The sequence below is a fragment of the Salvelinus fontinalis genome, chromosome 37 (genome assembly GCF_029448725.1).
Source record: "Salvelinus fontinalis isolate EN_2023a chromosome 37, ASM2944872v1, whole genome shotgun sequence".
NCBI lineage: Eukaryota > Metazoa > Chordata > Actinopteri > Salmoniformes > Salmonidae > Salvelinus > Salvelinus fontinalis.
The window spans coordinates 19,531,211-19,555,658 of record NC_074701.1 but is presented as its reverse complement, the minus strand read 5'-3'; the positions used below and the strand labels follow the sequence as shown (position 1 = coordinate 19,555,658).

Below are 24,448 nucleotides of genomic sequence, written 5' to 3'. Positions count from 1 at the left end.
GTCAATTTGTTGAGGTAATCTGAAGAGATTTCACCCCATGCTTCCTGAAGCACCTCCCACAAGTTGGATTGGCTTGATGGGCACTTCTTACGTACCATATGGTCAAGCTGCTCCCACAACAGCTCAATAGGGTTGAGATCTAGTGACTGCTGGCCACTCCATTATAGACAGAATCCCAGCTGACTGCTTCTTCCCTAAATAGTTCTTGCATAGTTTGGAGCTGTGCTTTGGGTCATTGTCCTGTTGTAGGAGGAATTGCCTCCAATTAAGCGCCATCCACAGGGTATGGCATGGCATTGCAAAATGGAGTCATTGCCTTCCTTCTTCAAGATCCATTTTACCCTGTAAATATCTCCCACTTTACCACCACCAAAGCACCCCAAGACCATCACATTGCCTCCACCATGCTTGACAGATGGCGTCAAGCACTCCTCCAGCATCTTTTAATTTTTTCTGAATCTCACGAATGTTCTTCTTTGTGATCCGAACACCTCAAACTTAGATTTGTTTGTCCATAACACGTTTTTCCAATCTTCCTCTGTCCAGTGTCTGTGTTCTTTTCCCCATCTTAATCTTTTCTTCTTATTGGCCAGTCTGAGATATGGCTTTTTCTTTGCAACTATGCCTAAAAGGCCAGCATCCTGGAGTCGCCTCTTCACTGTTGACGTTCAGACTGGTGTTTTGCGGGTACTATTTAATGAAGCTGCCAGTTGAGGCCTTGTGAGGCGTCTGTTTCTCAAACTAGACACTCTAATGTACTTGTCCTCTTGCTCAGTTGTGCACAGGGGCCTCCCACTCCTCTTTCTATTCTGGTTAGAGACAGTTTGTGCTGTTCTGTGAAGGGAGTAGTACACAGCGTTGTACGAGATCTTCAGTTTCTTGGCAATTTCTCGTATGGAATAGCCTTCATTTCTCAGAACAAGAATAGACTGACGAGTTTCAAAAGAAAGTTTTTTGTTTATGGCCATTTTGAGCCTGTAACCGAACCCACAAATGCTGATGCTCCAGATACTAAAGAAGACCAGTTTTATTGCTTCTTTAAATCAGCACAACATTTTTCAGCTGTGCTAACATAATTGCAAAGGGGTTTTCTAATGACCAATTAGCCTTTTAAAATGATAAACTTGGATTAGCTAACACAACGTGCCATTGGAAAAACAGGAGTGATGGTTGCTGATAATGGACCTCCGTACGCCTATGTAGATATTCCATTAAAAAATAGCCGTTTCCAGCTACAATAGCTACAATTTACAACATTAACAATTTCTACACTGTATTTCTGATCAATTTGATGTTGTTTAAATGGACAAAAAAAAGTTATTTAAAAAACAAGGACATTTCTAAGTGACCCCAAACTTTTGAACAGTATTATATATAACAAACATAAAAAAGGAAACGCTGATACATTTAACCTCTGTTTGACAAGTGATTTTGAAAGGTCAGGAAATTACCTTTCAAATGATATATAATATCACCAACTTTGAAAACTTTGTCTAAAAATAACATTGTGCCATTGACAATAGAATGTTGGTACACTATATATACAAAAGTATGTGTACACCACTCAAATCAGTGGATTCGGCTATTTCAGCCACAGCTATTGCTGACAGGTGTGTAAAATCGATCACACAGCCATGCAATCTCCAAACGTTGGCAGTAGAATGGCCTTACTGAAGAGCTGTGACTTTCAACGTGGCACCGTCATAGGATGCCACCTTTCTAACAAATCAGTTCGGCAAATTTCTTCCCTGTTAGAGCTGCCACGGTCAACTGTAAGTGCTGTTATTGTAGAGTAGAAAAGTCTAGGAGCAATAACTTCTCAGCCGTGTAGTGGTAGGCCACACAAGCTCACAGAACGGGACACCGAGTGCTGTAGTACGTAATGTGTAAAAATCGTCTGTCCTCGGTTGCAACACTCACTAACGAGGTCCAAACTGCCTCTAGAAGCAACGTCAGCACAAGAACTGTTCCTTCGGGAGCTTCATTAAATCGGTTTTCATGGCCAAGCAGCCGCACACAAGCCTAAGATCACCATGAGCAATGCCAAAGCGTAAGCTGGAGTGGTGTAAAGTTCGCTGTTGTTGGACTCTGGAGCAGTGGAAACGCGTTCTTCACGCTTCACCATCTGAAGTTCGATGGACAAATCTGAGTTTGGTGGATGCCAGGAGAATGCTACCTGCCTGAATGCACAGTGGCAACTGTAACGTTTAGTGGAGGAGGAAAAATGGTCTGAGGTTGTTTTTCATGGTCAGGGCCAGGCCTCTTAGTTCCAGTGAAGGGAAATCTTAACGCTACAGCATACAATGACATTGAGGCAACAGTTCGGGGGAAGGCCCTTTCCTGTTTCAGCATGACAATGCCCCATGCACAAAGCAAGGTCAATACAGAAATTGTTTGTCAAGATCAGTGTGGAAGAACTTGACTGGTCTGCTCAGAGCCCTAACCTGGGGCAGCTATGTTTTTGGATTGTAACTTTGGTTATAGAGGCACCACATTTCACACACAGCTAGAACAGGATTTAAAAAATATTTGTAGATATAGGGCATCACAGGATATACATATTAACCCCACAGAAACGTTTTCCAATATTACCACCAAACAACTCAATGGCGTCTTATTGGATCAATTTAGCTTGACCATACCTGTATGAAATATAATTGTAGTAGGCTCAATGATGTCTTAAGATGTTCATGGTGATGTAGAATACACAACCAAATGAGCCAGGTGTGTCAGATATGTAAAGATGATAAATTATTCACATCATTTAATCAATCTTCAAACATTAAATGTATTTGTACATTTAAATAGTCATGGATGTGGGCAGATTAAAATGATAATCAATGTTATCCTTTAACTGTTTTCATCATGGGGACTATAAACATGCCCCATACATTCAATTACAATGTAGTAAAATGCAACGTTGGGACTGTTGAGGCCAATTATATTTCTTTTTGTATTCTAGTAACCGGCCCGTGGTAAAAATACATCTTAAATAAGACTAATTGTGTGTAATGGTTTGCTGCTCTTATTAAGATATTAGGTTAAAAGTATTGTCATTCTTATGGAATTTTACAAGTTTCTAGTCCTCTGTTTTATGAAAACAGTTAACGGGATAACATTGAATACAATTTTTATCAGCTCACATCCATGACTATACTCTTGTACATATCCATTTCACATGTTTAAGATGAGGCCCGAGTCCCCGACTTGGAATTCCGAGTTGGATGACCGTTCAAAACGACTTTCCCAATCAGAGTTACATTTTTTTCCATAGTTCCCAGTTGTCTTGAACGCACTGAAGTCGGAGGTCTGAGATTTTCAAGTTCCCAGTTGTTTTGAACGCGGCAAAATATGCAGTCAACCCGTAGGAAATTATTGTTTTGTTGGTGCTATTGGGAAATGTAGTTATTCTGGCCTTCCCAACGAGGAGGCTCGATTAATCTGGCCCGTAGTACACCAAGCTATGGCCCGGCACGTCATCAAGCCTTCTCAAATTGAACAGTAATCTGCGCAGTTTGATAATGTTGTCAACAAGGCAGCATGGTGCATTGTCCAGAAACATACAATTATTGTATAAAATATGTTTGAATTTTCAAACTAGTTTTAATTGGAAATGCCACTAAAGCAATCACTTTAACATGCGAAAACACAGTATCTTATTCATTACTATACGATTTTAATTACATCACTTTTGTTTTGAGCCGACTACGCCGTCGGACAAAACGGGGCACCTGGCTCACGCCCGAGAGGAAACCCTGTTCCAAATCGAATGCAATCAACTTTCAGCCGCAACACGGGCGCCCGAGTGAGATTAATCGAACTCCCTCAATGTTCTCGCAACATTACTGTGACGTTGTTGCAACGTGATATCGTGCTCTGGCTGTGGACTGTTTGATAACCACTTCCGTTTTTCCCTCACTAGTCCACATTTGCGTTTACCTTGAACGATAGAAAGACATTGTAGAAAGGTTTTTGTTGGTTTAAACTAAAGTTTAGGAGGTCGACTGTTTGAGGAATTTTATGGAGCATAATAATGGAGATACTTCTAGCTGGGCGATGCAGCGACGTATGGAAGGTTTGGTCAACAAACACATGGCAGACATAGCTCTAGAAACACTCCAGCAGAGACTTTCAGCTGTGTCCGACGAAATGAACAATCTTGCGGAACATGTCTCGAGACGCTCGGAGGATATTCCCAAAGATGATATTTCAAGACGACCTGATGTCAACTTTGACGTTGAGTCGCTGAGTGCGACGTTTAGCACGGGTGGTGTTGGGGAAAAGTTGTTGATGCCTGGCACCTCGTCATCAGCAGGTAACGTTTTACCCTGATTAAATGTAGTTCTAATATTACCGAATTCTTCACTTTGTTTTGTATCTAGCCTACTTGGAAGTAACAAGCAGCGAAAAAAAACGAATAATTACATACATTTTTCAGCTGTGTGACCAATCAGATTCGCAGGATTAATCAAATCGATCTCAGGCTAAATGTTTTAATTGCTACAGTTTGTACGCCAGAATGTGATATAACCAAAGATGTTTGTTGTCCAGTACTGGACGTTACAGGTTTGCCTATACAAAACGTCGCCATCGATTTTTCAACTAATCTGGTGTTGCCGACACTCAATTCTCGATTCTGGAAAACATTAGTCTTATAAATGTCCAGTTGCAGGTGGTTCTACAAACGCCAGATAACTCTGAAAGATAATAAGTCCATGTTTTGAACCGCGCAAAGAGGTTCCTGACATTAACTGCTGCACTTCTAGCATTTCCCAGCATCTTTGCAGGAACTAGTCGTAGCAACAAAAGAAAAGTTGAATGAAGAGTAAGCTACAGTAGCCAATGACGCTTACACTCTGTTTTAGATTGATGGGGGAAATGACTAACAACACCAGCTCTGTTACTGTTCTAAAATGTGACACAATATGAAAAATCAACAAACTAACTGACCAACACAACTTTTTGGGGCCCCTACCTTGACCCTGGTGTCATCCCAAATCCGTTCCTGTCCACTGTTCCTCAGAGACGGCTGCCCAGCGTAAGATCATCTCCTTGCTGGTGGAGATCAAGGAGGAGCAGCAGAGACAGTGGTCAGTGTTGAGGGAGCTGCAGGCCAGGGTTCAGGGCCAGAGCTTTACGGAGGCAGAGGAGGAGGTGGAGGCTCTAGACATCGACATCCCGCTGAGGACCATGGAGCAGCTAGATGACACAGAGAGGCACCTGGAGGATGCCGGAGCACAGAAGAGAATGGTAGGTGGACCGAGTGACCCGATAGGGCTTGAACCAGCAACAAGCACACTACCTACTGTGGTATAATACTGTTACATAATGGTAAGTGATTGTGTTATTAATGGCGTGTGTGTGTATATATATATATATATGACAGGTGTCTCACCTGTCACGGATGGGCGGGGCCACAGTGGATGATGCGGTGCGAAGGCTCATGCAGGCTGTGCTATCTTTCGCTGTGGGCTCTGAGCTCAACTGGGTGGGCCGCGGCCAGAAAAGGAGCTTCAGAAACACCCGCCTCCAAGGGGTTCTCTTCCGTAAGACCCTATAAAAGATATATGTACACTACCGCTCAAAAGTTTGGGGTCGCTTAGAAATGTCTTTGTTTTTAAAGAAAAGCAACAAAAAAATGTCAATTTAAAAATAACATCAAATTGATCAGAAATACAGTGTAGACATTGTTGATGTTGTAAATGACTATTGTAGCTGGAAACTGCAGACTTTTAATGGAATATCTGCATAGGCGTACGGAGGCCCATTATCAGCAACCATCACTCCTGTGTTCCAATGGCACGTTGTGTTAGCTAATCCAAGTTTATCATTTTAAAAGGCTAATTGATCATTAGGAAACCCTTTTGCAATTATGTTAGCACAACTGAAAACTGTTGTTCTGATTTAAAGAAGCAATAAAACTAGCCTTTAGACTAGTTGAGTATCTGGAGCATCAGCATTTGGGGGTTGGGTTACAGGCTCAAAATGGACAGAAACAAAAAACTTTCTTTTGAAACTCGTCAGTTTATTCTTGTTCTGAGAAATTAAGGCTATTCCATACGAGAAATCGCAGAGAAACTGAAGATCTCGTACAACGCTGTGTACTACTCCCTTCACAGAACAGCGCAAACTGTCTCTAACCAGAATAGATAGGAGTGGGAGGACCCGGTGCACAACTGAGCAAGAGAACTGAGCAAGTACATTGGTGTCTAGTTTGAGAAACAGACATCTCACAAGTCCTCAACTGGCAGCTTCATTAAATAGTACCCGCAAAACACCAGTCTTAATGTCAACAGTGAAGAAGTGACTCCGGGATGCTGGCCGCTCTAGGCAGAGTTCCTCTGTCCAGTGTCTGTGTTTTTTTGCCCATCATAATGTTTTCTTTTTATTGGCCAGTCTGAGAGATGGCTTTTTCTTTCCAACTCTGTCTCGAAGGCCAGCATCCCGGAGTCACGTTTTGTTGACGTTGAGACTTGTGTTTTGCAGTCACTATTTAAACGAAGCTGCAGTTTCCAGCTACAATAGTCATTTACAACATTAACAATGTCTATTTCTGATCAATTAGATTTTTTAATCAACTTTTCTTTTTTTTTCTTTTTTTCAAAAACAAGGACATTTCTAAGTGACCCCAAACCTTTGAACGGTAGTGTGTGTGTACCTTACCCATACTGGGAGGGATGCATGGATAGATGGATGGATCATTAGAAGGATTCCGACCAGTCTCCATACAGACAAAAAGAGACATTTGGAAAGTAAACCTCGGAAGTTAATTTGGATGCAGCACTGACCTCTACTTCTGTCACTTTAGGTGCCCTGAAAAGAACCCCTGTGGGCAAAGAGGCCACACATCATCAGTTTGCAGATGTGGTGAAGAAATGGCTGCGGTACACCCCGTTCAGACAGGGAGGGAGTGGTCGACGGCTTTACAAACCACCTGTTGACTTCCTGTGTCCAAATGAATGTGTAGGTCTGCCTACACATCTGCCTACACATCCACAGTAACGCTCAACCAGCTTACCGTAAAACTTCAATTACATAGCCCGGGCATTTATTTGCTTAAATCATTGAACACAACAGGTGCTTATTAGAGACAGGCATTTATTTCCTTAATGCATACAGAGTAAAAAAAAAAAAAAAAGTTTACCCTTTTATTTAACTAGGCAAATCATTTTTTACAACGACGCCCTACCCCGGCCAAACCCGGACGACGTTGGGCCAATTGTGCGCCACCCTATGGGACTCCCAATCACGGCCGGATGTGATACAGCCTGGAATCGAACCAGGGACTGTAGTGATGCCTCTTGCACTGAGACGCAGTGCCTTAGACCGCTGCGCCACTCTGGATCCCAACAAGCAGTTTCTTATTTACATAGTTAATTGTTTAATTTCAGCTTTAATTTCCATCTGAATAAATTTCGGTATTTCCTGCACTGTTATCATTTACACACGTCATGTTTTTTTGTCTTAGTATACCTCTATTTTGGGGGGAGGGGGAATTTTCCTTGACCGAATACAGTCGTGGCCAAAAGTTTTGAGAATGACAAAAATATTAATTTCCACAAAGTTTTCTGCTTCAGTATCTTTAGATATTTTTGTCAGATGTTACTATGGAATACTGAAGTATAATGACAAGCATTTCATACGTGTCAATGTTATTGACAATTACATCAAGTTGATGCAAAGATGCAATTTGCAGTGTTGACCCTTCTTTTTCAAGACCTCTGCAATCTGCCCTGGCATGCTGTCAATTAACTTCTGGGCCACATCCTGACTGATGGCAGCCCATTCTTGCATAATCAATGCTTAAAGTTTGTCAGAATTTGTGGGGTTTTTGTTTGTCCACCCGACTCTTGAGGATTGACCACAAGTTCTTAATGGGATTAGGGTCTGGGGAGTTTCCTGGCCATGGACCCAAAATATTGATGTTTTGTTCCCCGAGCCACTTAGTTATCACTTTTGCCTTATGGCAAGGTGCTCCATCATGCTGGAAAAGGCATTGTTCGTCACCAAACTGTTCCTGGATGGTTGGAAGAAGTTGCTCTCGGAGGATGTGTTGGTACCATTCTTTATTCATGGCTGTGTTCTTAGGCAAAATTGTGAGTGAGCCCACCCCACACATGAATGGTCTCAGGATGCTTTACTGTTGGCATGACACAGGACTGATGGTAGCGCTCACCTTCTCTTCTCCGGACAGGCTTTTTTTCCGGATGCCACAAACAATCGGAAAGGGGATTCATCAAAGAAAATGACTTTACCCCAGTCCTCAGCAGTCCAATCCCTGTACCTTTTGCAGAATATCAGTCTGTCCCTGATGTTTTTCCTGGAGAGAAGTGGCTTCTTTGCTGCCCTTCTTGACACCAGGCCATTCTCCAAAAGTCTTTGCCTCACTGTGTGTGCAGATGCACTCACACCTGCCTGCTGCTATTCCTGAGCAAGCTCTGTACTGGTGGTGCCCCGATCCCGCAGCTGAATCAACTTTAGGAGATGGTCCTGGCTCTTGCTGGGCTTTCTTGGGCGCCCTGAAGCCGCCTTCACAACAATTGTACCGCTCTCCTTGGAAGTTCTTGATGAGCCGATAAATGGTTGATTTAGGTGCAAACTTACTGGCAGCAATATACTTGCCTGTGAAGCCCTTTTTGTGCAAAGCAATGATGACGGCCCGTGTTTCCTTGCAGGTAACCATGGTTGGCAGAGGAAGAACAATGATTCCAAGCACCACCCTCCTTTTGAAGCTTCCAGTCTGTTATTTGAACTCAATTAGCATGACAGAGTGATCTCCAGCCTTGTCCTCGTCAACACTCACACCTGTGTTAACGAGAGAATCACTGACATGATGTCAGCTGGTCCTTTTGTGGCAGGGCTGAAATGCAATGAATTTGTTTGGGGGGATTCAGTTCATTGCATGGCAAAGAGGGACTTTGCAGTTAATTGCAATTTATCTGATCACTCTTCATAACATTCTGGAGTATATGCAAATTGCCATCATACAAACTGAGGCAGCAGACTTAGTGAAAATTAATATTTGTGTCATTCTCAACTTTTGGCCACGACTGTAATTATTCTCCTCTGATTGCATTTTCAGTTCTTACTTTCGCCACTAGAGGGCAACCAACATTTCTGGAGGTCTACTCCTGAAGTTGACTGTTTTTGTGCTTGCCAGTTAGCTAGCAGCTGTTACTTACCAGCGATTAAAAATGTATGATTACTGTTTTTAAAAGTCATTAAACAATGATGTAATGTAACAAATCCAACGAATCCTCGTAAACAATTCATGGTAACCTCCATAAACAGGTGAAACAGGTGTTTATTTGCTGAAATGTGTCTTTGCCCTGCTATTAAAAGGAACATGCGGCTATTTGATACTCAGCTTTTAATTGAAGTTTTACGGTATTTAAATATATTCCAGTGTTTAAAATTGATGTATTTTCTTTAAGTTTGTTACATTTTGTAAAATAAGACCTAAATGAATACATGCAGGTTGGCCCATATTACTTCATACAGGGCCGAACCTGTGATCTACTTAAGTAACTTGGACCCGGCCTCCCGGGTGGCGCAGTGGTCTAGGGCACTGCATCGCAGTGCTAACTGCGCCACCAGAGTCTCTGGGTTCGCGCCCAGGCTCTGTCGCAGCCGGCCGCGACCGGGAGGTCCGTGGGGCGACGCACAATTGGGCTAGCGTCGTCCGGGTTAGGGTGGGTTTGGCCGGTAGGGATATCCTTGTCTCATCGCGCTCCAGCGACTCCTGTGGCGGGCCGGGCGCAGTGCGCGCTAACCAAGGGGGACAGGTACACGGTGTTTCCTCCGACACATTGGTGCGGCTGCCTTCCGGGTTGGAGGCGCGCTGTGTTAAAGAAGCAGTGCGGCTAGGTTGGGTTGTGCTTCGGAGGACGCATGGCTTTCGACCTTCGTCTCTCCCGAGCCCGTACGGGAGTTGTAGCGATGAGACAAGATAGTAATTACTAGCGATTGGATACCACGAAAATTGGGGAGAAAAGGGGAGAAAAATTAAAATAAAATAAAAATAAATAAAAAAAGTAACTTGGACCCCTGCATGAATCATGCATTGATATAAATTGAGGATTTCTACTCAAAGTCCAGTTTCTCACACAGTTCTCAAAATTCTGCCCACTATGCACCGTCTCCAATAGACACACCCTATGAAGCTCCTCACCATCACAGATCTGTCCGGTGTGGTGTGCTATCTCTGTTAATACCTGTGTAATTAATTCAAACCAAATATGCTGCAAAACCTGTTGATAAAAGTTGTATTGCATTTAATGCTTTGAAGGTACTGATTAGGAAGCTTTCCTGCAGATTTGGCCTAATTCTTCTAATGAGAGTATTGGCAAATATATAGTTAACCCATTTGGCCTGCATAGCTCATAATATGCCATGGACGTTACAGTTTGTAGTAGGCATATGTTTTCATCATGAAAACCCAGGCTTCCAGGTTATTCAAATCACCACCTTTCTGCACATTGTCACTCAGTGTTATGATTGAATGTCAGAGCAAATTACTATGTTAGTCATATAAATGTCCATATAAGCTTTCTTGTAACAGACATAATACATTGTAAATGTCCATAAATACATTTTTGAAAATACATATTTCTCATTCATTCCTGTTTCCTTGTTTTTGTAATGAAAACGTGGGTCTTTTGCTAGAATACAATACAATCCCAACAAAGTGGGGTGAATGACCCTGGCCAGAACATTGGCATTAGCAAAAAAAATGTTTCTGTTGGTAAGAATGAGTGGACGAAGGTGATAAAGAATAATGGAGCTAAAAGTTGGAAATTAACATCAGTTTATTGTTGGAGTGCGGTTCATCAAACTTTTTTGGGCTGACCTGTATGGAGTGAGATTTGTTTATTTGCCAAGTATGTCTTCCAAGATCTGTGTGTATATTCAAGATAACTCACAAATACATTAACGATTCAACAACGCACAAATAAAACTACAATTTTATCGATTTGTGAGCAAATGATCAGAAATCCCTAACATTTACACCTGGAACGTGCATTTGCACATTCAAAAAGTGCTTATACATTTGTATTCTACAGAATTGTGGAAAAAGTACTCAATTGTCATACTTGAGTAAAAGTAAAAATACATTAATAGAAAATGACTCAAGTGAAAGTCACCCAGTAAAATACTACTTCAGTTAAAGTTTAAAAGTATTTGGGTTTTAAATATACTTAAGTATCAAAATAAAATGGAATTGCTAAAATGTACTTAAGTATCAAAAGTAAAAGTATTAATAATTAAAAATTCCTTATTAAGCAAACCAGATTGCACAATTTTAATTTTTTATTAACGATAGCCAGGGTCACACTACAACACTCAGACATAATTTACAAACTAAGCATTTGTGTTAAGTGAGTCCGCCGAGTCAGAGACAGTAGGGATGACCAGGGATGTTCTCTTGATAAGTATGTGAATTGGAGCATTTCCCTGTCAAAATGTTACGAGTACTTTTGGGTATCAGGGAAAATGTATGGAGTAAAAAGTACATCATTTTCTTTAGGAATGTAGTGAAGTGACAGTAAAAGTTTCCAAAAATGTAAATAGTAAAGTACAGATACCCCCAAAAAATGACTTAAGTAATACTTTAAAGGATTTTTTGTTCAATTTAGTTAAATATTTTTAGTTAAAGTTTACACGACTGCCTGTCAATGTTTAATGAACTAAAATATTAACTCAACGTGCAACAATTTGAAAGATTTTACTTAGTCACAGTTCATATAAGGAAATCAGTCAATTTAAATAAATTCATTAGGCTCTAATCTATGGATTTCACAAGACTGGGAATGCAGATATGCATCTGTTGGTCACAGATACAGTTGAAGTCGGAAGTTTAAATGCATTTGGCTAAGGTGTATGTAAACTCAGTTTTTAACAATTCCTGACATTTAATCCTAGTAAAAAATCCCTGTTTTAGGTCAGTTAGGATCACCACTTTTTTTTAAGAATTTGAAATGTCAGAATAATAGAGAGAAGGATTTATTTCAGCTTTTATTTCTTTCACATTCCCAGTGGGTCAGAAGTTTACATACACTAAATTAGTATTTTATAGCTTTGCCTTTAAATTGTTTAACTTGGGTAAAACATTTCGGGTAGCCTTCCGCAAGCTTCCCACAATAAGTTGGGTGAATCTTGGCCCATTCCTCCTGACAGAGCTGGTGTAACTGAGTCAGGTTTGTAGGCCTCCTTGCCTGCACACGCTTTTTCAGTTCAGCCCACAAATTTTCTATAGGTTTGAGGTTAGGGCTTTGTGATGGCCACTCCAATACCTTGACATTGTTGTCCTTAAGCCATTTTGCCACAACTTTGGAAATATGCTTGGGGTCATTGTCCATTTGGAAGACCCATTTGCGACCAAGCTTTAACTGCCTGACTGATGTCTTGAGATAATGCTTCAATATATCCACATAATTGTCCATCCTCATGATGCCATCAATTTTGTGAGGTGCACCAGTCCCTCCTGCAGCAAAGCACCCTCACAACATGATGCTGCCACCCCCGTGCTTCACGGTTGGGATGGTGTTCTTCAGCTTGCAAGCATCCCCCTTTTTCCTCCAAACATAACGATGGTCATTATGGCCAAACAGTTCTATTTTTGTTTCATCAGACCAGAGGACATTTCTCCAAAAAGTACGATCTTTGTCCCCAGTGCAGTTGCAAAGCGTAGTCTGGCGTTTTTATGGCGGGTTTGGAGCAGTGGCTTCTTCCTTGCTGAGCGGCCTTTCAGGTTATGTCGATATAGGACTCGTTTTACTGTGGATATAGATAATTTTGTACCTGTTTCCTACACTATCTTCACAAGGTCCTTTGCTGCTGTTCTGGGATTGATTTGCACTTTTCGCACCAAAGCACGTTCTTCTCTATGAGATAGAACGCGTGTCCTTCCTGAGCGGTATGACGGCTGCGTGAACCCATGGTGTTTATACTTGCATACTATTGTTTGTACAGATGAACGTTCAGGCGTTTGGAAATTGCTCCCAAGGATGAACCAGACCCAGGTCTACAATTCTTTTCTGAATTCTTGGCTGATTTCTTTTGATTTCACCATGATGTCAAGCAATTGACCCAAATTATGTCAATTAGCCTATCAGAAGCTTCTAAAGCCATGACATAATTTCTTGAATTGTCCAAGCTGTTTAAAGGTTAGTGTATGTTAACTTCTGACCCACTGGAATTGTGATGCAGTGAATTATAAGTGAAATAATCTGTCTGTAAACAATTGTTGGAAAAATTACTAGTCATGCGCAAAGTAGATGTCCTAACCGACTTGCCAAAACTATAGTATGTTAACAAGTAATTTGTGGAGAGGTTGAAAAACTAGTTTTAATGACTCCAACCTAAGTGTATGTAAACTTCCGACAACTGTACCTTACCATGATAAAACATGAGGTGATGGCGGCGGATGATTGGCACGACAATGGTCCTCAGGATTTCGTCACGGTATCTCTGCATTCAAATTGCCATCGATAAAATGCAATTGTGTTTGTGTCCATAGCTTATGCCTGCTCATACCATAACCTCACCGCGATCACCAGCCCACAGGACTGCCACTGACTACACCCCTCAAACTCAACTGTGGACCTCGAAGCCAGTTCCACTGATTTATACCTGGGACACTATGTGGGTGCCGTTAATTATCAGGTAGAAATGAAAACCAGCAGGCTCCGGACCTCATAGAATAAGATTTGAATAACCCTGCCCTAGACATTGTTGTGCATGAAAAGGGGAGCCATTTCTGAGATACTGGATCCGGTGTGCCTGGCAATGACGATCATACCACGCTCAAAGTCGCATTGAACAGTAACTGTATGTAATCGAACAGTAACTGAATGCCTCGATGCCTGTCTGCCTGCTTTATTTAGCAAGCTACTGCCATGTGACTCTGTCTGTATGAGCGATACATTTTCTTGAACAGGGTAGTGTACCTAATAAACTGTCTGGTGAGTGTATATACAGTGCATTCGGAAAGTATTCAGACCCCTTCACTTTTTCCTCATTTTGTTACATTACAAATGTTATTGGTCACACACACATGGTTAGCAGATATTATTGAAAGTGTAGAAAAATGCTTGTGCTTCTAGTTCCGACAGTGCAGAAATATCTAACATGTAATCTAACAATTCCACAACAAATACTTAATACACACAAATCTAAGTAAAAAAAGAATGGAATAAGAATATATACATATAAATATATGGATAGGCAATGACAGCGCGCATAGGCAAGATGCAAAAGATGGTATAAAATAAAGTATATACATATGAGATGAGTAATGCAAGATCTGTAAACATTATTAAAGTGGTATTATTAAAGTGACTAGTGATCCATTTACTAAAGTGGCCAATGATTTCAAGTCTATATGTAGGCAGCAGCCTCTCTGTGTTAGTGATGGCTGTTTAACAGTCTGGTGGCCTTGAGATAGAAGCTATTTTTCAGTCTTTCGGTCCCAGCTTTGATGCACCTGTACTGACCTCGCCTTCTGGATGGTAGCGGGGTGAACAGGCAGTGGCTCAGGTGGTTGATGTCCTTGATGATCTTTTTGTCCTTCCTGTGACATCGGGTGTTGTAGGTGTCATGGAGGGCAGGTAGTTTGCCCCCGTTGATGTGTTGTGCAGACCGCACCAACCTCTGGAGAGCTCTGCGGTTGTGGGCGGTGCAGTTACCGTACCAGGTGGTGATACAGCTCGACAGGATGCTCTCAATTTTTTATTTTACCGTTATTTTACCAGGTAAGTTGACTGAGAACACGTTCTCATTTGCAGCAACGACCTGGGGAATAGTTACAGGGGAGAGGAGGGGGATGAATGAGCCAATTGTAAACTGGGGATTATTAAGTGACCATGATGGTTTGAGGGCCAGATTGGGAATTTAGCCAGGACACCGGGGTTAACACCCCTACTCTTACGATAAGTGCCATGGGATCTTTAATGACCTCAGAGAGTCAGGACACCCGTTTAACGTCCCATCCGAAAGACGGCACCCTACACAGGGCAGTGTCCCCAATCACTGCCCTGGGGCATTGGGATATTTTTTAGACCAGAGGAAAGAGTGCCTCCTACTGGCCCTCCAACACCACTTCCAGCAGCATCTGGTCTCCCATCCAGGGACTGACCAGGACCAACCCTGCTTAGCTTCAGAAGCAAGCCAGCAGTGGTATGCTGTGCATCTGTAAAAGTTTGTGAGGGTTTTAGGTGACAAGACAAATTTCTTCAGCCTCCTGAGGTTGAAGAGGCGCTGTTGCGCCTTCTTCACCACACTGTCTGAATGGCTGGACCATTTCAGTTTGTCTGTGATGTGTAGGCCGAGGAACTTAACTTTCCACCTTCTCCGATGTTGTTCTGTCGATGTGGATAGGGGGCCTGCTCCCTCTGCTGTTTCCTGAAGTCCACGAACATCTTCTTTGTTTTGTTTACGATGAGTGAGAAATTGTTTTCCTGACACCACACTCCGAGTGCCCTCATCTCCTCCCTGTAGGCTGTCTCGTCGTTGTAAGACCCAATTGTACAGGGCGGGGTTGAGACCCAAGGCCTCAAGCTTAATGATGAGCTTGGAGGGTACTATGGTATTGAATGCTGAGCTATCGTCAATGAACAGCATTCTTACATAGATATTCCTCTTGTCCAGATGGGATAGGGCAGTGTAATGGCGATTGCATCGTCTGTGGACTTATTGGGGCGCTAAGCAAATTGAAGTGGGTCTAGGGTGACAGGTCAGGTGGAGGTGATATGATCCTTGACTCGTCTCTCAAAGCACTTCGTGATGACAGAAGTGAGTACTATGGGGCGATAGTCATTTAGTTCAGTTACCTTTGCCTTCTTGAGTAAAGGAACAATGGTGGCCATCTTGAAGACTGTGGGGACAGCAGACTGGGATAGGGAGAGATTGAATATGTCCGTAAATACACCAGCCAATATATAGAATACTGCCTTATTCTAAAATGGATTAAATACTCTGTTTCCCTCATCAATCTACACACAAAACCCCATAATGACAAAATTGAAAAACTGTTTTTTAGAAATGTTTGCAAATAAATTTAAAACAGAAATACCTTATGTACATAAGTATTCAGACCCTTTACTCAGTACTTTGTTGAAGCACCTTTGGCAGCGGTTACAGCCTCGAGTAAGACGCTACAAGTTTGGCACACCTGTATTTGGGGAGTTTCTTCCATTATTCTCTGCAGATCCTCTCAAGCTCTGTCAGGTTAGATTGGGAGCGTCGCTGCACAGCTATTTTCAGGTCTGGGCTCTGACTGGGCCACTCAAGGACATTCAGAGACTTGTCCCGAAACCACTCCTGCATTGTCTTGGCTGTGTGCTTAGGGTTGTTGTCCTGTTGGAAGGAGAACCTTTGCCCCAGTCTGAAGTCCTGAGAGCTTTGGAGCAGATTTTCATCAAGGATCTCTCTGTACTTTGCTCCATTCATCTTTCCCTCGATCCTGACTAGTCTCCCAGTCCCTGCCACTGAACAACATCCCCACAGCATGATGCTGCCACCACCATGCTTCACCCTAGGGACGGTGACAGGTTTCCTCCAGACGTGACGCTTGGCATTCAGGTCAAAAAGTTCCATCTTGGTTTCATCAGACCAGATAATCTGGTTTCTCATGGTCTGAGAGTTCTTTAGGTGCCTTTTGGCATACTCCAAGCGGGCTGTCATGCTTTTTACTGAGGCGTCGCTTCTGTCTGGCCACTCCCATAAAGGCCTGATTGGTGGAGTGCTGCAGAGACCTTCTGGAAGGTTCTCCCATCTCTACTGAGGAACTCTGGAGCTCTGTCAGAGTGACCATCGGGTTCTTGGACACCTCCCACCTCCCTGATACATCTAAGTATTTTTTAAATATTCGATGAGGGTTGTTGACTTTAACAGCCTGTATTCAATTGAGAGAGATGCTATGCTACTAGCTTCATGCCATGGATATGCATAGCCATCTTGAGACAGCTCCGATATAAACGTTTTTTTCTTAAAGTTGCAGGGATGTCACGTGTCCTACTTATGTCAGTACACTCGTAACAACTTAAGCACTGCAAAAAATGTATTTGATCAAATTAACCTCACATAGCAAATAAGCCATACTTTTTTTGCTGACCAAATTTGACATTGTCTCATTGACGTCCATACAAAAATTCCTTGCTTGGTAGGCAAAACAATGAAAGATAACTTTTCTGCTGAGTTGGGCCTAACCCTCTTCCTCTTCTTCTCTGTCTGATTGAGGTATAAAATAACAAGTACCCCTGCCTAAGTAATTCCAGAACGTGGCTAGAATGGAAACAGCTTTTGTGAAATTAAAATCAAATCAAAGTTCGATTTATTTTTTGCATTTTACCTAACCGTAACCTAATTATGCTAACATGCTACAAAAAGTCAAATAGTCTGACAAAAACGATGTATTCCATCGAATAAAAACCGTAATTCCAGGTGAAGACGTGACGTGAAAGGCAACAGGGATTAAATTTTGGCCGTGCCTACGGATCATTGAGATATGCTACGATATGGAGTTTTCACATGACTGGGAATACAGATATGCATATGTTGGTCAGATACATTTTTTTTTTAAATGGGCCTCAGGACCCCTGTATATAGCCCCCGCTATTGTTATTTTACTGCTGCTTTTTAATTATTTGTTACTTTAAAAAAATATGGTTTTTGTATTTTTCTTAACTGCATTGTGGGTTAAGGGCTTGTAAGTAAGCATTTCACTGTAAGGCGCATGTTGTGGTCAGCGCATGTGACAAATACAATGTTGATTTGATTGGATCTCGTCACAGTATTTTTGTGCATTCAAATTGCTATTGATAAAATGCAATTGTGTTCGTTGTTGCTTATACCTTTCACCATGGGGTACTCTGTTCACAACATTGACATCAGAAAATTGCTCAACTCATACACGTGGTCTGCAGTTGTGTGGCCAGTTGGACGCACTGCCAAATTCTCTAAAACGATGTTGGATGTGGCTTATACTAGAGAAATTATCTGGCAACAGCTCTGGTGAACATTCCTGCAGTCAGCATGCCAATTGCATACTCCCTCAAAACTTGAGACATCTGTGGCATTGTGTTGTGTGACAAAACTACACATTTTAGTGGCCTTTTATTGTCCCCAGCACAAGGTGCACTTGTGTAATGATCATGTCGTGTAATTTGCTTCTTGATATGCGACACCTGTCAGGTGGATGGATTATCTTGGCAAAGGAGAAATTCTCACTAATATGGATGTTAACAAATTTGTACACAACATTTTAGAAAAATAAGCTTTTTGTGCATATGGAACATTTCTGGGATCTTTTATTTCATCTCAAGGGACCAACACTTTACATGTTGCGTTGATATTTTTGTTCAGTTTTTTTATGAAGTTACAACCTTCTCTTTCTGTCTGCTGTAACGCATATTGCAGTTACACAAGCAAAACACATTCCTTACACGGGGCAAAAACAACCAGCGTTTGGTCTGATGATGTAGGCCAGGGGTGTCAAACTCATTCCACGGAGGGCCTAGTGTCTGCAGGTTTTTGGTTTTTCCTTTCAATAAAGCCCTAGACAACCAGGTGTGGGGAGTTCCTAACTAATTAGTGATGTTAATTCATCAATCAAGTATAAGGGAGGAGCGAAAACCCGCAGACACTCGGCCCCCCGTGGAATGAGTTTGACACCTGTGATGTAGGCTAATCTTTATAGTTGTTGCCAAATTGTAGTTATCGTTGCCCAGTGCCATATTTATGCCATATACGTTGATATCATGGCAGAGTAAATAACTAACACAGCAGCTAAGAACATGAAATCAATAGACTGCCTGTTTGATTCGTGCTTATGTTTGCAATGCTGAGAACTGTTTGTACGAACATGTTGATAATGTATTTTGTGTAAAACATGTGAATAACTTATCCCCTCATGAAAAAAGAACATGAAATCGTTCTTATGCTTAATGAGGCATGGAATGAAATAGCTAAAAACAGTTTTGTGAACAACATTAAGTGTGTAGGAAATCGCACTTTGGCTTAGTAGCTTACTGAGGGAAGGCAATAGTTCGAACAGTTTAGTACAACATAAAGTTCTGTGACGAGACAAAGGCAATCAAGTACGTGGGCGGCAGCGGAGCACTAAGTACAGCAGCTACGTTAAAAAAAAAACATGCACATGCGCAGAAGTAGCGTTTGCAAATGAACATACAAAACTCCTTATCCTGCCACTCCGTCAGGCTTTTGTTTTGTTCTCCAGACGTTGATGCCTGGAGAGGTCGCTTGCGCGGTGGATGAAGGAAAGAAAATGGAAAGGCACTAGGGCAAATCTTGGACGGAGCCGACTCGGGAAAGGAGCCCAACTTTCTACGATGAACTACACCGTCATTTCAATGACACAGAAATAACTTTTTACTTATTTTTTAACTTCATAATGATAGGCTATTATATAGGCCTACTTACAGCAGGGTTGTCGGTTTAGGAATTCAGTTCTGCCGACTGGGCGTGCACCTATGAAAGAGGTAAGTTTTCAGTGTGTTGACAAATAGGGTTCAGCTCACACAACTTTTTTTCTCATTATTTCTCAATTTTCATGCTAACAAGCCTGTCTGCCAGTCTAAAAGTGCATGTTTTGACAGTAATAGGTTCGACTGCATTTGTTTGCCAGTATTGTCCCTGACAATCCTCCATCACGTATCTCTCTCTGAGGAATGGAAACTGAATATTTCCTCCGCTACTGTACTAAGCTACACTTGTCGCTCGAGACACTTACGAAATGGCGTGAAAGTGTGTTTATATATTTTACATATAAAAAAAAGGGTTTGTTGAAGCTGTAGGCTAGGACACAGTGGAGCGAGGCCGAGCAAGCCCCCCCCCCCCCCAAAAGCTAATCTCATACTATTTTGAAAGCGAATTTCATTCTATTCTACACATTTTGCAATGATGCGGAGATAGAATTTAGCAGTTTTAATTCTATTGTCCTGTAATTCGATAACGGCTAGGGTGTGGTAATTCACCACCAATTTATTGCCTGCGGTTTTAACTTCGATAGAGAGATACAATGTAGTGAGCGCTGAGAGACTTCGGTCAGGGATAGAGATATTGTAACTGTAAATTGAACAGTGGCCAACTTCATTTGCTCAATTACAGTGCCTTGGAAAAGCATTCAGACCCCTTGGGTGTCTTTATTTTTGATTGTGTTACAAAGTGGAATTAAAATGTATTTAATTGTCAACAATCTACGCAAAATACTCTAATGTAAAAGTGGAAGAAAAATGATGTAAAAATAAAAATGACTGACATGGTTGACATGATTTTTTATTAATGACTAAACCTTCCTCGGTCCCCCATACATGCAACATATATAATGTCACTCAGTCAATTATTGCATTTCAAGCACAAATTCGACTACAAAGACCAGGGAGATTTTTGAAAGCCTCATAAAGAAGGGCAGTGATTGGTAGATGGCTAACAATAACAAATCAGACATTGAATATATCTTTAACCATGGTCATTTTAATAATTATGCTGTCGATTAGGGCTGGGTGATATGGCCAAAGTCTCATATCCCGATATAGGTCATTTCATATCCCGATAATGATACATATCACGATGTAGCACATTTTCTGTGAATTCAATATATGAATAGTTTATATAAAATGACCACATGTAAAGGCCTTTTTCTTATTACATGTTGAATTATACTCAACAAATAAATGGTACTTACTCATTTAATTATTTCTCCTTTTATTTACAACCTTTGGGCAAATTTTCAATTAAGCATGTAACAAAATATAAATTATTAATGTATAAAAGATAAATAGAAGAAATTTCAACTATAGTTGCAAACAAAATAAATATAGGCCTAAAATATATATTTTTGGGGGCTTGCCTGTTTTGCATGTTATTTTTGCATTAAAACATCACACAGTTGAAGTCAGAAGTTTACATACACCTTAACCCCATACATTTAAACTCAGTTTTTCACAAGTCCTGACATTTAATCCTGTGTAAATTCCCTGTTTTAGGTCAGTTAGATCACCACTTTATTTGAAGAATGTGAATTGTCAGAATAATAGTAGAGAGAATGATTTATTTCAGCTTGTATTTCTTTCATCAAATTCCCAGTGGATCAGAAGTTTACATACTCAATTGGTATTTGGTAGCACTGCCTTTAAAGTGTTTAACTTGGGTCAAATGTTTCGGGTAGCCTTCCACAAGCTTCCCACAATAAGTTGGGTGAATCTTGGCCCATTCCTCCTGACATAGTTGGTGTAACTGAGTCAGGTTTGTAGGCCTCCTTGCTCGCACACTCTTTTTCAGTTCGGCCCACAAATGTTCTGTCGGATTGAGGTCAGGGCTTTGTGATGAGCGGTATGATGGCTGCGTTGTCCAATGGTGTTTATGCTTGCGTACTATTGTTTGTACAGATGAACGTGGTACCTTCAGGCATTTTTAAATTGATCCCAAGGATGAACCAGAGGTTTCTTTTGATTTCCCCATGATGTCAAGCAGAGGCACTGAGTTTGAAGGTAGGCTTTGAAATACATCCACAGGTACACCTCCAATTGACTCAAATTATGTCAAATAGCCTATCAGAAGCTTCTAAAGCCATGACATAATTTTCTGGAATTTTCCAAGCCGTTTAAAGGCACAGTCAACTTAGTGTATGTAAACTTCTGACCCACTGGAATTGTGATACAGTGAATTATAAGTGAAATAATCTGTCTGTAAACAATTGTTGGATAAATGACTTGTGTCATGCACAAAGTAGATGTCCTAACCAACTTGCCAAAACTATAGTTTGTTAACAAGACATTTGTGGAGTGGTTGTAAAATGAGTTTTAATAACTCCAACATAAGTGTACAGTCGTCGCCAAAAGTTTGGAGAATGACACAAATATTAGTTTTCACAAAGTCTGTTGCCTCATTTTGTATGATGGCAATTTGCATATACTCCAGAATGTTATGAAGAGTGATCAGATGATTTGCAATTAAATGCAAAGTCCCTCTTTGCCAGGCAATGACCTGAATCCCAAAAAAACATTTTCACTACATTTCAGCCCTGCCACAAAAGGACCAGCTGACATCATGTCAGTGATTCTCTCATTAACACAGGTATGAGTGTTGACGAGGACAAGGCTGGAGATCACTCTGTCATGCTGATTGAGTTCGAATAACAGACTGGAAGCTTCAAAAGGAAGGGAGTGCTTGGAATCATTGTTCTTCGTCTGTCAACCATGGTTACCTGCAAGGAGACACGTGCCGTCATCATTGCTTTGCACAAAAAAGGCTTCACAGGCAAGGATATTGCTGCCAGTAAGATTGCACCTAAATCAACCATTTATCGGATCATCAAGAACTTCAAGGAGAGCGGTTCAATTATTGTGAAGAACGCTTCAGGGCGCCCAAGAAAGTCCAGCAAGCGCCAGGACCGTCTCCTAAAGTTGATTCAGCTGCGGGATCGGGGCACCACCTGTACAGAGCTTGCTCAGGAATGGAAGTAGGCAGGTGTGAGTGCATCTGCACGCACAGTGAGGCAAAGACTTTTGGAGGATTGCCTGGTGTCAAGAAGGGTAGCAAAGAAGCCACTTCTCTCCAGGAAAAACATCAGGGACAGACTGATATTCTGCAAAAGGTACAGGGATTGGACTGCTGAGGACTGGGGTAAAGTCATTTTCTCTGAATCCCCTTTCCGATTGTTTGGTGCATCCGTAAAAAAGCTTGTCTGGAGAAGACAAGGTGAACGCTACCATCAGTCCTGTGCCATGCCAACAGTAAAGCATCCTGAGACCATTCATGTGTGGGGTTGCTTCTCAGCCAAGGGAGTGGGCTCACTCACAATTTTGCCTAAGAACACAGCCATGAATAAAGAATAGTACCAACACATCCTCCGAGAGCAACTTCTCCCAACCATCCATGAACAGTTTGGTGATGAACAATGCCTTTTTCCAGCATGATGGAGCACCTTTTCCATAGGCAAAGTGATAACTAAGTGGCTTGGGGAACAAAACATCGATATTTTGTGTCCACGGCCAGGAAACTCCCCATACCTTAATCCCATTGAGATCTTGTGGTCAATCCTCAAGAGGACAAACAAAACCCCACAAATTCTGACAAACTTTAAGCATTGATTATGCAAGAATGGGCTGCCATCAGTCAGGATGTGGCCCAGAAGTTAATTGACAGCATGCCAGGGCGGATTGCAGAGGTCTTGAAAAAGAAGGGTCAACACTGCAAATAATGACTCTTTGCATCAACTTTATGTAATTGTCAATAAAAGCCTTTGACACTTATGAAATGCTTGTAATTATACTTCAGTATTCCATAGTAACATCTGACAAAAATATCTAAAGACACTGAGGCAACAGACTTTGTGAAAATTAATATTTGTGTCATTCTCAAAACTTTTGGGCACGACTGTGTAAACTTCCGACTTCAACTGTATATCAATACCTTGGGTCGAGTGTTAGCACCAACTCATTAAATCCCTGTTTCTCGACGTGTAAATTGGGGCCATATCTTTGCAGATGTAAGTTGTAAAGGCAGCTGTTATCTCTTTCCATCTTTGATTCTTTGCCATATGGCGTGCTGCAGGCAAAAGCCTCTTGCAACGTCTGAGTCGGTGGTTTGTTTTGAGCACTCTACTGTACTTGTTTGGGTCTCATCTTAGAATCTCTCCGTACTGTTTCACATGATTCATGTGTAGGTGGTAAAAGAGGTTAGTGGTGTTTGAGGCTGTTGTCGGGACCGGCCTGCGGCATATTTTGCAGAGGACGATTTTCTGGTCTGTCAGACTTTTCATACCCAAACCACATCCATGCGACGGAAGTAGCCCCTCTTTTAGGTACGAGCTCTGTCTCCGTGCTCTGTGTCACTTTCACTCTCCTCCTTTTTTTGTTTTTTTTGTTGCAAATTGCCATGTGGAAGAACACGTGTCGTCCAATTGACAAAAAATATTGCCGTAAAGAGTGTGATTTGCGACACAACGAAATAAGCGATAGAGCATAATATGAAACGATAGATGTTTTTCTATCGTCACGCGATATATATCGTCGTATCGCCCAGCCCTACTGTGGATGATTTATTAAACCACCCAGACACATCAAAGATACAGTCATCCTTCTGAGCTGCAGGACAGGTATGAAACTGCTCGGGGATATTACTCCAAAACATGCATCTTGTATGCACCAAGGCACTAAAGTAATACTGCAAATTAATACACTTTTTGGGCTAAATGCAAAGCCTTATGTTTGGGGCAAACAGAAGACATCACTGCCTCTTTAAAAAAAAAAAAAAAAATTAAGCATGCTTGAGATCGGCAAATACTGGGGAGTTTTTCAGGATAAAAACAAACAGGATGGATCTAAACACAGGTGAAATCCTAGAAGAAAACCATTCCTCTGGGAGAGGAATTCATCTCTCAACTTACAACACAAGTCCAAATCTACACTGGAGTTGCTTACAAGAA

The 24,448-nt window shown here is 41.5% G+C and overlaps 2 protein-coding genes across 2 annotated transcripts in view; both read left to right on the top strand.

Moving 5' to 3' along the window:
- Positions 1–3,858: 3,858 nt before the first annotated feature.
- Positions 3,859–10,619, top strand: si:dkey-187a12.4 (uncharacterized). Its single transcript, XM_055902352.1, has 4 exons — positions 3,859–4,315; positions 5,024–5,250; positions 5,387–5,546; positions 6,809–10,619. The coding sequence occupies exons 1-4, from the start codon at positions 4,021–4,023 to the stop codon at positions 7,000–7,002; spliced, it is 876 nt and encodes a 291-aa protein (XP_055758327.1). The 5' UTR covers positions 3,859–4,020; the 3' UTR covers positions 7,003–10,619.
- An 8,558-nt stretch (positions 10,620–19,177) lies between these two features.
- Positions 19,178–24,448, top strand: part of rin2a (Ras and Rab interactor 2a) — a 66,998-nt gene continuing 61,727 nt past the window's right edge. Inside the window, exon 1 of the mRNA XM_055902350.1 lies at positions 19,178–19,499. The gene's annotated coding sequence lies outside the window, so the exon portion shown is untranslated. The remainder of the gene's footprint in view (positions 19,500–24,448) is intronic.